The following is a 16535-nucleotide window of genomic DNA, read 5'->3' as shown; positions in this document are numbered from 1 at the left end:
AAGTGGCTTTGGATAAAAGCGTCTACTAAATGGCATATATTATTATATTATAAGGAGAGGGTGGTGGTTGCAGTGCACTGTAGTAGTCAAAAATGTCTGTGGGTCTGAATACAAACTCAAAGGCTTTATGACTGGTTATGTACTGTAATCTCTATAGAGAGCTAGCAATACTAAGAATACTCTTTACAGAAAATCATTTCAAATATCCAAATCTTTATTTAAAAAAATGGTGTTAAAAAAACCATTACATTTTCAATGCGTGCCCTGCTCTTATAGTTCATAATTACATTCATAAAAACGACCAATACTGACTAAAACCAATTGTATTAATAAATAGTTAAAATGTACATTGCAGCAGTCTAAAAATTCTGCACCCCACTGAGACCAATTATGTTAATAAATATAGAAATACATTTCTAGAATGTATAAAATGCCTCCACCTATCCAAACCATCACCAAGGGCTCTCAGTCCACGGTTCTGGGGTCAGGTCTGTATGGTTTGCTCAGTGATCTATGCTCCGAGGTTGAGGTTAGGGCTGTGGCTTAGTGTTACTGAGGTTGAGGTTAGGGCTGTGGCTTAGTGTTAAATAGACTGGGGTTGGAGGTGGGCATTTTAGGTTTTGGGTTGACATTTAAGTTGAACCTAAATGTTAGAGGTTACAGTTGAGAGTTTAGGCTTGGACACAGAGGTTAGGTGTAGGGTCAGGGTTAAGGTATGGTGTCAAATTTAGGGTGACTTGGTCTCCGTACCGGCTCTGGCTCCCCCTCTGCGGCCTCGCTTAGCCGGGGTCCTGTCCCTGTCCTCAGAGCTGATCAGCTTCCTCTTCCCAGAGGGGCCAGGGGTGAGGGGGCTGGCCCCCCCTGTGATCCCCCTGCGTCTCCTCTTCCCCTCCACCAGGTTATCTGTGGAAGACAGCGCCATAGAATGTACTCATGATATCTCTACTTCAATCTGTGGGGGCGGGCACAGCAATGTCACACGTCATCACACTTGACACGGAAATGACTAACATTTAACCCCACTTCTGTTTGATGAAACACTCAGCAGATTCTTCCTGTATGAAGGAATCACTGTTTTCACAGGGACTTGGGAGTCTTTATCAAGCTATGTGAAACGTAGAGATGACTCAACTCAAACTTAAGAGGAGTAATGTAATATATTTCCTTATTGGGCGGTGCTCACATTATACCATTTTAACATTATCATGCCAACCCAACCTGTACTGTTTTTATTTAACCGGGTAAGTTGACTGAGAACACATTCTCATCTACAGCAACGACCAGGGTAATAGTTACAGGGGAGAGAAGTGGAGATGAATGAGCCAATTGGAAGCTGGGGATGATTAGGTGGTCATGATGGTATGAGGGTCAGATTGGGAATTTAGCCAGGACACCAGGGTTAACACCCCTACTCTTATAATAAGTGCCATGGGATCTTTTAGTGACCACAGAGAGTCAGGACACCCGTTTAACGTCCCATCCGAAAGACGGCACCCTACACTACACAGGGCAATGTCCCCAATCACTGCCCTGTGGCATTGGGATATTTTTTATTATTTCTTTAGACCAGAGAAAAGAGTACCTCCTACTAGCCCTCTTACACCACTTCGTCGCATGTGGTCTCCCATCCAGGGACCACCCAGGACCAACCCTGCCAGCAGTGGGATGCTGGGTGGTATGCTACTGTGCTAGGTCCAATCATTTAGTTTCACACTGTCCTTTCCAGAAGAGTTCCAGCAACTATTGTGTTAGCGTAACCAGGCCAGTGGAGTACATCTCGGCTCAGTGTGGAAAGGGTACTTGTGGTTCTTGCCAGGGCACGGCTATATGGTTCTCACTTAGTCAATCCTCAAAGCTTTGTGGTTGTCTTACCCAGGCTGATATCAGAGGCCTTGGCAAGGGGTGTGGAGGGCTCGTAGGGTCCCAGGCCGTACTGTTCTCTCAGCCTGTTGCCTTGCTCCATGGTCAGGATGACAGAACTGCGGCTGTACCACTGCCTCTCTACAGCTGTAGTGGCTGTAGTCTGGCCCTCCCTCTCTACAGCTGTAGTCTGGCCCTCCCTCTCTACAGCTGTAGTCTGGCCCTGCTTCTCCACACTGTAGAACAAGTCCTCGCCCTCCTTCTTGTAGTCCTTCACTCGACCTGGGGAGACAACGCAAAGCCAGAGAAGGGTTGATAAGCAGTCAAATTTGCATCATATCAGCTACATGGAGAAAAACAACAGTCAATTGAAGAGAGACTACAGTACACTGACGTTAACATTCCACTGAAGATCCATTACATTTGTGGAGAGTCAGGATCACCAATTTATTTTCCATTTAAAGACAGAATTGGGAAAAGGGCCAACCACATGAAGGGAAATTAGTTTCCAGTGACAGCCTGACCTCTTCTCAGCCATGGGTCTGTGTTGAGACTCGAATTGTCTTATTTCTCTATCCTCCACTCCAAACCCATTCCAACCCCATTCTCTCTTCTCCTGTCCTCTCCTGTCCTGCGTCCAGATTCTCCACACGTGTTTTCACACTCCCCGTCATGCGTTTAACCATGGGAGAAAGCTTACACCAAACCAATCATATGCTTTTACATCCATGTCAGGGATTGTTCAAGTGGAAACTTTGGGAGTGCAAACAATCTGTCCTCTCTTTTCCCCTTCTCATGCCGCTTTCAAAACAACTGGGAACTCTCTGACTTCCGACTTTATTGCTTTCAAAACTACTGGGAAGGAGGAAAGAAAACGAGCTTGGACTGGGAAAAATCTATTTGAACGGTCATTCCAACTCAGGTCTATTTCTAGAGCTCCGACTTTCCGACCTGAAGATCACTGACGTCATGATTTGACCTCATATTTTTCAGAGTTCCCAGTTGTTTTGAACGCAGAATCACCTGTGCTGAAGTACTCGTCCTCCAGCAGTGCCGTGACCTCAGTGTCCAGGGGGATGGGGTCGCACAGCAGGATGTCCTTGCCCGTGACCTCGCACTCATAGCTGTCATCGAAGAGCAGCCGGTAACGCCCCTCGCCCAGGTCCTTGGTGATGCGGCCTGAGTAGAAGTAGCCGTTGCTGGACCACTTGGCCACCACGCGAAGCCCCACGAAGCTGCTCCCAGCTGGGCTGCTTTCATCTTGGGAAATGGTAGTGAGGAGAGACGTGGAGGAGTGGCTGGGGACCGCTGGGCTGTCTGGGATGTGCGGGGTGGGACACAGACGGGTGTAGGGCTCATCCTCGGAGGAGGACAGTGGTTGGCCGCGGGCATTGGTACGAGGGACGCCGGCACCCCTGAGAGAGTCAATAGGACAAAGAGCACCATCAACATTTTGAACATTACAGACATATGTTTAGAAACGTTATGTAAAGAATAGATCAGCGTTACTCCTCCAGTGGAACAGACCAGTCATGTTCTATATACTGCACATTTCTTCAAGTAGTGCTTTAAAGTCTGGGCTCCTTTTAGTCAATAAGAAACATACATGTTAGACAGGGACAGCTGTGTTGCATTGAGATGATAGGTGAAGACAGGAAAAGGAGACAGCTGTGTTGCATTGAGATGATAGGTGAAGACAGGAAAAGGAGACAGCTGTGTTGCATTGAGACGATTAGTGAAGACAGGAAAAGGAGACAGCTGTGTTGCATTGAGACGATTGGTGAAGACAGGAAAAGGAGACAGCTGTGTTGCATTGAGATGATTGGTGAAGACAGGAAAAGGAGACAGCTGTGTTGCATTGAGATGATTGGTGAAGACAGGAAAAGGAGACAGCTGTGTTGCATTGAGATGATTGGTGAAGACAGGAAAAGGAGACAGCTGTGTTGCATTGAGATGATTGGTGAAGACAGGAAAAGGAGACAGCTGTGTTGCATTGAGATGATTGGTGAAGACAGGAAAAGGAGACAGCTGTGTTGCATTGAGATGATTGGTGACGACAGGAAAAGGAGACAGCTGTGTTGCATTGAGATGATAGGTGAAGACAGGAAAAGGAGACAGCTGTGTTGCATTGAGACGATTAGTGAAGACAGGAAAAGGAGACAGCTGTGTTGCATTGAGATGATTGGTGAAGACAGGAAAAGGAGACAGCTGTGTTGCATTGAGATGATTGGTGAAGACAGGAAAAGGAGACAGCTGTGTTGCATTGAGATGATTGGTGAAGACAGGAAAAGGAGACAGCTGTGTTGCATTGAGATGATTGGTGAAGACAGGAAAAGGAGACAGCTGTGTTGCATTGAGATGATTGGTGAAGACAGGAAAAGGAGACAGCTGTGTTGCATTGAGATGATTGGTGAAGACAGGAAAAGGAGACAGCTGTGTTGCATTGAGATGATTGGTGAAGACAGGAAAAGGAGACAGCTGTGTTGCATTGAGATGATTGGTGAAGACAGGAAAAGGAGACAGCTGTGTTGCATTGAGATGATTGGTGAAGACAGGAAAAGGAGACAGCTGTGTTGCATTGAGATGATTGGTGAAGACAGGAAAAGGAGACAGCTGTGTTGCATTGAGATGATTGGTGAAGACAGGAAAAGGAGACAGCTGTGTTGCATTGAGATGATTGGTGAAGACAGGAAAAGGAGACAGCTGTGTTGCATTGAGATGATTGGTGAAGACAGGAAAAGGAGACAGCTGTGTTGCATTGAGATGATTGGTGAAGACAGGAAAAGGAGACAGCTGTGTTGCATTGAGATGATTGGTGAAGACAGGAAAAGGAGACAGCTGTGTTGCATTGAGATGATTGGTGAAGACAGGAAAAGGAGACAGCTGTGTTGCATTGAGATGATTGGTGAAGACAGGAAAAGGAGACAGCTGTGTTGCATTGAGATGATTGGTGAAGACAGGAAAAGGAGACAGCTGTGTTGCATTGAGATGATTGGTGAAGACAGGAAAAGGAGACAGCTGTGTTGCATTGAGATGATTGGTGAAGACAGGAAAAGGAGACAGCTGTGTTGCATTGAGATGATTGGTGAAGACAGGAAAAGGAGACAGCTGTGTTGCATTGAGATGATTGGTGAAGACAGGAAAAGCAGACAGCTGTGTTGCATTGAGATGATTGGTGAAGACAGGAAAAGCAGACAGCTGTGTTGCATTGAGATGATTGGTGAAGACAGGAAAAGGAGACAGCTGTGTTGCATTGAGATGATTGGTGAAGACAGGAAAAGGAGACAGCTGTGTTGCATTGAGATGATTGGTGAAGACAGGAAAAGGAGACAGCTGTGTTGCATTGAGATGATAGGTGAAGACAGGAAAAGGAGACAGCTGTGTTGCATTGAGATGATTGGTGAAGACAGGAAAAGGAGACAGCTGTGTTGCATTGAGATGATAGGTGAAGACAGGAAAAGGAGACAGCTGTGTTGCATTGAGATGATTAGTGAAGACAGGAAAAGGAGACAGCTGTGTTGCATTGAGATGATAGGTGAAGACAGGAAAAGGAGACAGCTGTGTTGCGTTGAGATGATTAGTGAAGACAGGAAAAGGATAATGTCAGCAGGGACCCTGTGGGATTGGAGAGACAATGGTCTGGAACAAATACCTGGGCTACTGCAGCTCTCTAGAAACAGCAGGATGGAGGATCCTTGTTCTAAAGCTAGGAACCCAAAATGTTCAATTTCTGTACTCAATTCTAAGGTTTCATTAAACTATCTCAGTGTCTCATCTCAGGTTGACTTGTTTTCAAAATGGAAGCATAAAGGTTGGAAAAAACGTACACGCACCCACACGTTTTAGAATGCTGAATGATGTCGGGAAGCAACCAACTCCCATGCGTTGCACACTGGTTGAATCGCGTTGCATTACTATTTTGGGAAGGCACAATTGGCTACGTACGTGCTGGCGTGGATGTAGTTGTGTTTGTTCATGCACCTAATGTCTGCTTTTGATGATGTCACTAAGTGTTTCTGAAACTCTGACCCACTACAGCTCCAGTGGCGTCCCTAGACAGGGCTCACCTGGACAGGGGTGAGCGGGACGGAGGTCTGCCCCTCCTGGCTCTTCCGCGGGGCGTCAATGGGGTGAATGCCCGTGACCCATGGAGTCCTTGAACTCTCTCGCTCATGAACTCTGACCCTGCCGTTTGACCCCTGTGGCCCCTCTGCTGTGGCCCACTCCCCCTCCTGGGGCTGCAGACAGAGAGGAAAGGGACAGGGAAGGATGAATCATCCCATAAAAGCTGAACTAAGGTCAGTTTTATATTTTTCCTTATGATGGTTGAGGTTAGGGTTGGGGAGGGTTAGCTGATCCTAGATCTATGCCCAGGCCAAGTTCTACCAAGAGAAGGACGGTCAGTACAGCAGAAATGGGGCAGCTGATGGATACCCCTATTGTGACCATATGGGTTGGTCCATCTAGGGGAGCAGTTGTGGATAGGGCCTTAGAATAACTTATCTGGGTGTTGGGTTGGGGGGTTGTGGCGGAGGGGTAGTTAGACAGTGGACAAAGTCAAAGACTGACATATGCATGCATACCTGTCAACACGTAAGAGTGGTTAAAAGCATAGACATAGAATGTCACTTCTAGTAATTCTATTTCTATGGTTAAGAGGGTACTTAGATACTGAACCCTTGTTAGTATAGGAATTATTTTGTTTCTCTGATGTTTGTTGTTGACAGGTGTGAAAATGTGCGTGCAAAGACAACAGAGATTAAGACTAAGAAATAAGCACAATAAATAGTGTTAGAGCATGGATATAGATAGATCATGTTACAGAAGACTAGACTGAGGGCCACTCATTACAAGAAGGCAGAAGGCAGTCACTAGACGGAAAAGGTCAATTCAGATCAGGAAATTAACTGCATGCATCATTTAAATAAAATACAATCCAATTCAAACCCATGTCCATTACAGTACCTGACAGACTTGGCCCCTCGGCTGGGTGGCATGACAAACTCGGGGCCCCTCTGGGCAGGACCCGTGACTATGCTGGTGCCCCCGGAGCTGTGCTGCAGGCTGGAAGCTTTGGAGGACAGAGAGCTGACATCACCCAGGTCACCGGAGGTCATGGAGCTGCCGGTGCGACACGGAGAGATGTCGCTTTCCAACACACGGCTGTCCACCACCGGCTCCTCCGACTCCTGAGGAAGAGAACGAACACACGAACACACACACACACACACAGCAACAGTGAGGCGTAATCAATGTCAAAAAGAAAGAGTTGAAAGGTCTATGAGCTAAATGGCTTGGTCCCCACCTCAGTGACCTTACAGTCCACCTCTCTCCCGTCCTCGTAGTACACGTCTGTGATGATGCGTGTGACCGTCGTCCGCACTTCCTGAATGGTCCGCACGTGTCTGCGATGGGCGGGACCAGCAGCTGCCCTCGAGGGTGGGGTCTCTGGCTCGCCCTGTCACACAGAAGGGGGTGGAGTTAACCCTTGACCCTCAGAATGCGTTCTTCGCTTACAGCCCCTGATGGGTGTATGTATCAAGTATCTCAGAGCAGAAGTGCTGATCTAGGATCAGTTGTGCCTCAGAGATCATAATGAATAAGATTACATGGGCAGGTTGGACCAGATCCTAGATCAGCACCCCTGAGACGTTTGATACATTCAGCCCTTGATCTGCTACAAGGTCACTCCAGTTTTATATTCTGTCAGAGATAAAAATCATAAAATACAATAAGCAATTGTCAATTTATGAATTGAATTTCAAACAGGATGCCAATCTTGATCTGCTAACCGTTAAGGAGTAGGGGCTAGCAGGAGGGACAATGGTTGTTTCTGTTATTCGGACATGTTATTATTGTTCCATTTTGACATTGTAAGAAGGACAGGAGGTGTGAGGTAACTAAGGACCCTTACGCTGGCTGCTGGAGACCTGGGGCCAGCCGCTTCAAAACTGGTCTGCTGAAACGCCACTCTCTGACAAAGCTAGAGTCAGAGAGGAGGAAGCAAAAGGACACATGAGACAAGCAAGTTTGGATGAAGAGAGTGTAAGAAAGAGGGAGGGGGGCGACAAAACAGCAGGACATGAGACAGGCAAGGTGGATGAAGGGAGTGAGAGAGAAACAACAAAACAGGAGAACATGAGACAAGTAAGATTGATGAAAAGAAAGAGAGAGAACAAGGGGGGGAAATGTTGGTTAGGCTAGAAGAATAACGGACAGGAATCTCATCACTTTCTATCCCCTTGCAATATGATCAACCATATCCTTGTAGCTAACCCAGTGGCTCTTACCTTACTGGGTGAACTGGGAGCGATGGTGTTGTCAAAGCTTGTCTGCTGGGACACGGCCCTCTGTCTGATGGCAGCGGCTCTGGTGGGGGTGGATGGCTCCGGGGGCCCACACGGCTCTCTATCCCCAGCTGCGGTGCCTTTTTGTGGTGTTTTCACTGCTGGACGGCCTGGGGTGGATGGTTCAGCAGGAGGCTCTTTCTCTCTGAGCCCCAATGGCAACGTATGCTTCACTTCCTGGCGGGGGCTGGAGAGGGGCTCGGATTGGCTGTTGGGGAGGCTGATGCATTCCAGGGAGAGAGAGGGGATGGAGGGTCTTTGGGAGCTTTTCTGCTGTGAGGGTGAGCTGAACAGTTCCCCTCTGTGAAAGGTGAGAGAGACATTTCATATGTCAATGTCACAATCAACCACTTTCATTGTGTGGTGAGCGTTCAAGAGCCAAAATGGCTGCCGTGCATCACCCAGAGGGGCGCTACACATGGATGGGGTGAGTCCCTACACTGTAAAGCACTTTCAGGACTAATAGAAATACATGTATGCACATATAAATATACCGTGCCTTCAGAAAGTATTCATATCCCTTAAATTATTCCACATGTTGTTGTGTTACAGCCGGAAATACAAATGGATTAAATACATTTGTTTTCTCACCCATCTACACACAATACTCCATAATGACAAAGCCCAAACATATTTTTTGAAACTTTTGAAAATTAAAAACAGACAGCTCTCATTTCCATAAGTACTCACACCCCTGAGTCAATACTTTGTAGAAGCACCGTTGGAAGTGATTACATCTGTGAGTCGTTCTGGGTAAATCTCTAAGAGCTTTCCACACCTGGATTGTGAAACATTTGCCTATTATTATTTTCATAATTCTTCAAGCTCCGTCAAATTGGTTGTTGATCATTGCTAGACAACCATTTTTCAGGTCTTGCCGTAGATTTAAGTTAAAACTGTAACTCGGCCACTCAGGAACATTCACTGTCTTCTTGGTAAGCAACTCCGATGTAGATTTGGCCTTGTATTTTAGGTTATTGTCCTGCTGAAAGGTGAATTCATCTCCCAGTGTCTGGTGGAAAGCAGACTGAACCAGGTTTTCCTCTAGGATTTTCCCTGTGCTTAGCTTCATTACGTTTATTTTTTATCCTGAAAAACTCCCCAGTCCTGAAGCATACCCATAACAGCCAGCACTATGCCTGAAATAGAGTGGTACTCTAATGTGTTGTATTGGATTTGCCCCAAATATATCACTTTGTATTCAGGACAAACAGTGAATTGCTTTGCCACATTTTTAGCAGTATTACTTTAGTACCTTGTTGCAAAGAGGATGCATGTTTTGGAATATTTGTATTCTGTACAGGCTTCCTATTTTTCACTCTGTCATTTAGGTTAGTATTGTGGAGTAACTACAATGTTGTTGGTCCATCCTCAGTTTTCTATCACAGCCATGAAACTAACTGTTTTAAAGTCAACATTGGCCTCCCCATGGTGAAATCCCTGAGCAGTTTCCTTCCTATCCGGAAACTGAGTTAGGAAGGACAGCTATATCTTTGTAGTGACTGGATGTATTGATACACCATCCAAAGTGTAATTAATAACTTCACCATGCTCAAAGGGATATTCAATGTCTGCTTTTTTCTTTATTTTTTTTACCCATCTACCAATAGGTGACCTTGGCGAGGCATTGGAAAACCTCCCTGGTGGTTGAATCTGTCTGAAATGTTATGCTCAACTGAGGGACCTTACAGACAATTGTATGAGTGGGGTACAGAGATGAGGTAGTCATTAAAAATTATGTTCACCACTATTATTGCACACAGAGTGAGCCCATGCAACTTATTATGTGAGTTGTTCAGCACATTTTTACTCCTGAACTTATTTAGGCTTTCCATAACAAAGGGGTTGAATACTTATTGACTCAAGACATTTCAGCTTTCCATTTTTAATGAATTTGTTAAAATGTAAAAAGTCAGAATTCCCCTTTGACATTACGGGGTATTGCGTGTAGGCTGGTGACAAAAAAGATACATTTAATTAATTTTAAATTCAAGCTGTAACACAACATAATGTGGAGAAAGTCAAGGGGTTTGAATACTTTCTGAAGGCAATGTATATAAACTTATAGAAGGGCTGATATCATCCTTTGCCAAACGTTAATAAAGGTTTCAATATTGCCTCTGTAGTCCTGTAATGGTAGGACAGAGAAGCAGGTCCAACTAGGGCTGTGGTGTGTTGTGTGGACACCTTGAAAAAGACCTTGTTATAACACCTCGACAGGACAAAACCAAACAGAGCCTCCATCTCTCTAAGGGGGCATGAATGGTACCCAAAATAGCAGAGAAGTAGGTCTCTCTCACACGCACGCACACACACTCAACCTACTTCCTGAATTCTAAAGATATACCAGGACAGGTAGAGGGTTGTCAAGGTCAAATGGACACAAGATTGGAGCAGACAATTAATGTCCCTTGTTTATCCCAATCGGACATACCATGAAACTCTAATTAATAGAGTCTAACCACTAGGCTACGGCAGGGTAGCCTAGTGGTTAGAGCGTTGGACTAGTAACCGGAAGGTTGTGAGTTCAAACCCCCGAGCTGACAAGGTACAAATCTGTCGTTCTGCCCCTGAACAGGCAGTTAACCCACTGTTCCCAGGCCGTCATTGAAAATAAGAATTTGTTCTTAACTTAACTGGTTAAATAAAGGTAAAATTAAAAAAATAAAATTATTTGCTTAAAATCACTCAACACAACAGGCGACTATTTGAGCTAAACAACTATTTCCTTAATAATGCACACAGCTTTTGCTCACTTGCATAGTTAATTCACTTCTAGCATTTTAATAAATGTTCTTCATTTTCTGCACTAATGTGTTATCATTTACACACTGTCACATTTCTGTCTTAGTATGCCTCTATTTTAAGAAAAAAAAAGTATAATTATTCTCCTATTTGACTGTGCAATTTTGGCAGTTCTTACTTTCGCCACTAGTGTGCGATCAGCCGATTTCTAGGGTTCTGTACTCCAGGAGTTGACTGTTTTTGTGTTTGCCAGTTAGCTAGCAGTTCTCAGCGGGTTGCAGCCAACGGCTAGCAGTTTCTTACTGCTGATTAAAACAGATGACTGACATAACTTTTTCTAGTCATTACTGAATTATTCAATGTAACAAATCAAACATGAAACCTTGTAAACAATTCATTTAGACCCAGCGTTCAGCGTTCATTTGAAACAGGCGTATATTTGAAACAGGCGTATATTTGAAACAGGCGTATATTTGAAACAGCCGTATATTTGAAACAGGCGTATATTTGCTGAAATGTGTGCCACTGCCCGGCTTTTAAAATGGACAAGCTGCTATTTGAGACTAGGTTTAATTGAAGTTTTACAGGACTTTAAAACAGAAGGGATACTCTGAGGCCACAATAGACATTTGGCTTGTGTTACTATAAGGCTCTCATTTCAGCCAGCAGGGGGAGCTATTATACTGGGAATCAACTGACTATACTTCAGGTTGGCACCAAATGCTCAGAGACAAACGTTAGATTTCGAAGGCGTGCTGAAAAGAACTATCCTTATCATGCAACCGAAGAGATCAGTCCGAAACTGGGAGGTAGCCTACAATCCAAATTTGTCCACTAAGAAACGCTCGTTTTAAGGTTTGCATTGCGCAACATTTTTTAAATGTTGTGCCACACTGACCTGATGAACACAACCCATGTCAGAGGCCATACACGTTGTTTACCTGACAGGGGTTCCAGGGTCACTGGGATGGGCCTCGGTCTGGTCCTCCATCACCTGTCTGTGGGCCTCCCTCACCCTGCTGAACACAGAGGGGCTGGGCAGGGGGCTGGGGACAGGGACACTGGTCATACAACAAGCCAATAGTATGTCATGAAATTGCCTTGCAATGCAGTATTCTCCATTTCCTTGGGGAAGAACGGAAATGTGTCTTTATACTAGAACCAAACCCCCTGAGACACACACGCGGAGACACCCTGAGCAGTCCCTTACCAGAAGGCAAAACGTCAGGAGTCGGCATCTAGGATACTGACACCAGCAACCCCCCAGCGAATTCAAAACTACTTTCGTAACCCGAGTGTCAACTCAACTGTGCATGGTAAAAGGATGAGCACTCACCACTCACCCAGAGACGGCGCTCCTAGTGGCTGGAGACTAATGCAGAGAAACTTAAATCAGTTCCACCAAATTTCTATCAACATGTTAAATGTGCAACCAGAGGGGGAAAAAAATTCTAGATCACCTGTACTCCACACACAGAGGCGTGTACCAAGCTCTCCCTCCATTTGGTAAATCCGACCACAACTCTATCCTCCTGATTCCTGCTTACAAGCAAAAATTAAAGCAGGAAGCACCAGTGACTCAGTCTATAAAAAAAAGTGGTCAGATGAAGCAAATGCTAAACTACAGGACTGTTTTGCTATCACAGACTGGAACATGTTCCAGGATTCTTGCGATGGCATTGAGGAGTACACCACATCAGTCACTGGCTTTATCAATAAGTGCATCGAGGATGTCGTCCCCAGTGACTGTACGTACATACCCCAACCAGAAGCCATGGATTACAGGCAACATTCGCGCTGAGCTAAAGGGTAGAGCTGCCGCTTTCAAGGTGCGGGACTCTAACCCGGAAGCTTACAAGAAATCCTGCTATGCCCTGCAACGAACCATCAAACAGGCAAAGCGTCAATACAAGGCTAAGATTGAATCATACTACACCGGCTCCGACACTTGTCTTATGTGGCAGGGCTTGCAAACTACTACAGACTACAAAGGGAAGCACAACTGCGAGCTGCCCAGTGACCCAAGCCTACCAGACAAGCTAAATCACTTCTATGCTCGCTTCGAAGCATGCATGAGAGCATCAGCTGTTCCGGACGACTGTGTGATCACGCTCTCCGTAGCCGACGTGAGCAAGACCTTTAAACAGGTCAACATACACAAGACTGCGGGGCCAGACGGTTTACCAGGACGTGTGCTCCGGGCATGTGCTGGCCAACTGACAGGTGTCTTCACTAACATTTTCAACATGCCCCTGATTGAGTGTGTAATACCAACATGTTTCAAGCAGACCACCATAGTCCCTGTGCCCAAGATCACAAAGGCAACCTGCCTAAACGACTACAGACCCGTAGCACTCACGTCCGTAGCCACGAAATGCTTTGAAAGGTTGGTAATGGCTCACATCAACACCATTATCCCAGAAACATTAGACCCACTCCAATTTGCATACCGCCCAAACAGATCCACAGAATATACAATCTCTATTGCACTCCACACTGCCCTTTCCCACCTCGACAAAAGGAACACTTATGTGAGAATGCTATTCATTGACTACAGCTCAGCATTCAACACCACAGTACCCTCAAAGCTCATCACTAAGCTAAGGATCCTGGGACTAAACACCTCCCTCTGCAACTGGATCCTGGACATCCTGACGGGACGCCCCCAGGTGGTGAGGGTAGGTAGCAACACATCTGCCAAGCTGATCCTCAACACTGGAGTTCCACAGGGGTACGTGCTCAGTCCCCTCCTGTACTACCTGTTCACCCACGACTGCACGGCCAGGCACAACTCCAAAACCCTCATTAAGTTTGCAGATAACACAACAGTGAACACCTGATCACCGACAACGACGAGACAGCCTATAGGGAGGTCAGAGACCTGACCGGGTGGTGCCAGAATAACAACCTATCCCTCAACATAACCAAGACTAAGGAGATGATTGTGGACTACAGGAAAAGGAGGACCGAGCACGCCCCCATTCTCATCGACGGGGCTGTAGTGGAGAAGGTTCCTTGGTGTCCATCCACATCAACAACAAACTAGAATGGTCCAAACACACCAAGACAGTCGTGAAGAGGGCACGACAAACCTATTCCCCCTCAGGAAACTAAAAAGATATGGCATGGGTCCTCAGATCCTAAAAAGGTTCTACAGCTGCAACATCAAGAGCATCCTGACTTGACTGGTTGCATCACTGCCTGGTACGGCAATTGCTCAGCCTCTGCCTGCAAGACACTTTCAGAGGGTAGTGCGTACGGCCCAGCACATCACTGGGGCTAAGCTGCCTGCCATCCAGGAACTCTACACCAGGCGGTGTCAGAGGAAGGCCCTAAAAATGGTCAAAGACCCCAGTCATAGACTGTTCTCTCTACTACTGCATGGCAAGCGGTACCGAAGTGCCAAGTCTACACCCCCAAGCCATAAGACTCATGAACAGGTCATCAAATGGCTACCCGGACTATTTGCATTGTGTGTCCCCCCCAAACCCCCTTTTTATGCTGCTACTACCCTCTGTTTATCATATATGCATAGTCACTTTAACTACAGTGGGGCAAAAAAGTTGTGTGTTTATTTTTTTTTCTTCTCCCGGAGAACTTGCACAATTGTTGGCTGACTAAATACATTTTTGCCCCACTGTATATATTCATGTACATACTACCTCAATTGGGCCGACCAACCAGTGCTCCTGCACATTGGCTAACCAGGCGATCTGCATTGTGTCCCGCCACCCACCAACCCTTCTTTTACACCACTGCTACTCTCTGTTCATCATATGTGCATAGTCACTTTAACCATATGTACATACTACCTCAATCAGCCTGACTAACAGGTGTCTGTATGTAGCCTCGCTACTTTTATGGCCTCGCTACTGTATATAGCCTGTCTTTTTACTGTTGTTTTATTTCTTTACCTACCCATTGTTCACCTAACACCTTTTTTGCACTATTGGTTAAAGCCTGTAAGTAAGCATTTCCCTGTAAGGTCTACAGTGAAATGTTGTATTCGACGCACGTGACAAATAAACTTTGGTTTGAGTTGATACAAACCATGGAAACCAAATGACCTGACAAAGTCAGGTAATACATGTATACGTAAATACATTTACATATATGCAAATAAATGCAAATGTCAGCCATGATCATTCACTGACAGTTGTAACATACTGTATTAAGCATCTTTGTATATATACACATTATTCTATAATATTCTCAACAGTGCTCTTATTTGGGGTACAGAGTTGTGAACAAAAAGGCATCCCAGTATGAAAAAAGTATGAAAATGTATGCACACACACTACTGTAAGTGGCTCTGGATAAGAGTGTCTGCTAAATGACTAAAATGTAAACTAAATAATATTAAATGAAGCTGAATCGTGATAATGAGATGTAGGAATCCATTTGGGACACAGTCAAATCCCAGGCAGGGGAAAAAGCCTGAAATCGGGCTGCTTTGCATAGAAACCAAAGCGGGTTACCTGGTTACAGCCTTGACAACGGTGGTAACCTTGGAGACAGAGCCTTCCTCGTCTGATTGCGGTGGCTCTGGGAGGAAAAGAAAAGTGTTTAATTTGGTGTTTTGGGGGGTTGAACAAAAGAAATCAACAAACAAACTGAGACGTCTATTCTTGCAGTAAAGGTGTGAGAGTCAGCAGATGTCACATTTCTATACATCAATGGATACGCTTCAGTAGTCACATGAAACCCTTTTAATTCTATGTACACAGTTGTTGGATATTGTTTGATGCTGTTTGCATTTTCTATGGACCACCGTACCATCTGAAAGATAGTCCCTTGTCCCTCCATGGTATCAACACACAGATTCACAAGAAAATAACATACAGATGTCTTGAACATCCATAGGCAAACAAAAAGGTCACATACGTGGTCATATCACGTTTATAAGCAGACATTGGAATATAAACCATTACAACAGCTATAATTCCTATTCCATTGGTAATAACGTGGTAACCCAGCAGGCCTTAATGAGGAATGTTATTTTTATTGTCTTTTGTAGGTTCTAAACAGGCCAAACACTTAGGCAATGACACCATAATGTCTTTGTCTTGTGGATCTTTATTTGATTGTCATGTTTCCCCCACAGCTCCCTCTGCTGGGATCTCCACTGGGCCAGTACTGACTGGCAATTTAGAATTACACCCACCTGTGTGGTCTTGTTGTGACATTGATTGCCATTGCCTTGCACGCTGAAGGGCTCATACCCCAAACGTTTGTGCGGCAATAAAAATGTAAATGTAAGTTTATTTACCGGAGTGCTGTCCTATTTCTGTTCTTTGAATAATGTGGTAACAACACATTAATAATCGGCCTATAACAGCTCTTACTCTGCAGGCTGAAGTGTTCTGAGCTGCCCTCCTCCACAGGGGTCACCAGCTTCATCCGCAAACTCAGTTTCCCATCAGCCCCGTCGGCCGTGTCCTCGCCACTCTCCCCCGCCGTGATTTCACTGGTCGCCATCGCCGTCTCCGTGGAAACATCACCCACCGCCGCGGACTTCTCAGAGAAGGAAGTCATGTCTGAGGAAAACAAAAAGAGCCAACAACCACCACGATGTAATCTGGC

At 45.4% G+C, this 16535-nt stretch overlaps 1 protein-coding gene across 7 annotated transcripts in view; it reads right to left on the bottom strand.

Annotated features, from left to right (window-relative positions):
- Positions 1–16535, bottom strand: part of LOC110506150 (TP53-binding protein 1) — a 45156-nt gene that overhangs the window by 7705 nt on the left and 20916 nt on the right. For 4 of the 7 annotated variants that reach the window (XM_036981122.1, XM_036981124.1, XM_036981123.1 and 1 more), the window contains exons 14-24: positions 16298–16489; positions 15431–15497; positions 11894–12013; positions 8151–8508; positions 7775–7843; positions 7166–7318; positions 6826–7049; positions 5928–6098; positions 2884–3275; positions 1873–2142; positions 751–903 (exon numbers count right to left, since the gene is read on the bottom strand). In XM_036981122.1, the coding sequence (XP_036837017.1) occupies positions 751–903; positions 1873–2142; positions 2884–3275; positions 5928–6098; positions 6826–7049; positions 7166–7318; positions 7775–7843; positions 8151–8508; positions 11894–12013; positions 15431–15497; positions 16298–16489 (2169 nt within the window). The remainder of the gene's footprint in view (positions 1–750; positions 904–1872; positions 2143–2883; positions 3276–5927; positions 6099–6825; positions 7050–7165; positions 7319–7774; positions 7844–8150; positions 8509–11893; positions 12014–15430; positions 15498–16297; positions 16490–16535) is intronic. The other 3 variants (XM_036981125.1, XM_036981127.1, XM_036981126.1) reach the window with 3 other exon arrangements.

This window comes from Oncorhynchus mykiss, chromosome 6 (genome assembly GCF_013265735.2).
Source record: "Oncorhynchus mykiss isolate Arlee chromosome 6, USDA_OmykA_1.1, whole genome shotgun sequence".
NCBI lineage: Eukaryota > Metazoa > Chordata > Actinopteri > Salmoniformes > Salmonidae > Oncorhynchus > Oncorhynchus mykiss.
The sequence above is the reverse complement of the archived record's forward strand: the minus strand, read 5'-3'. Positions and strand labels throughout refer to the sequence as shown.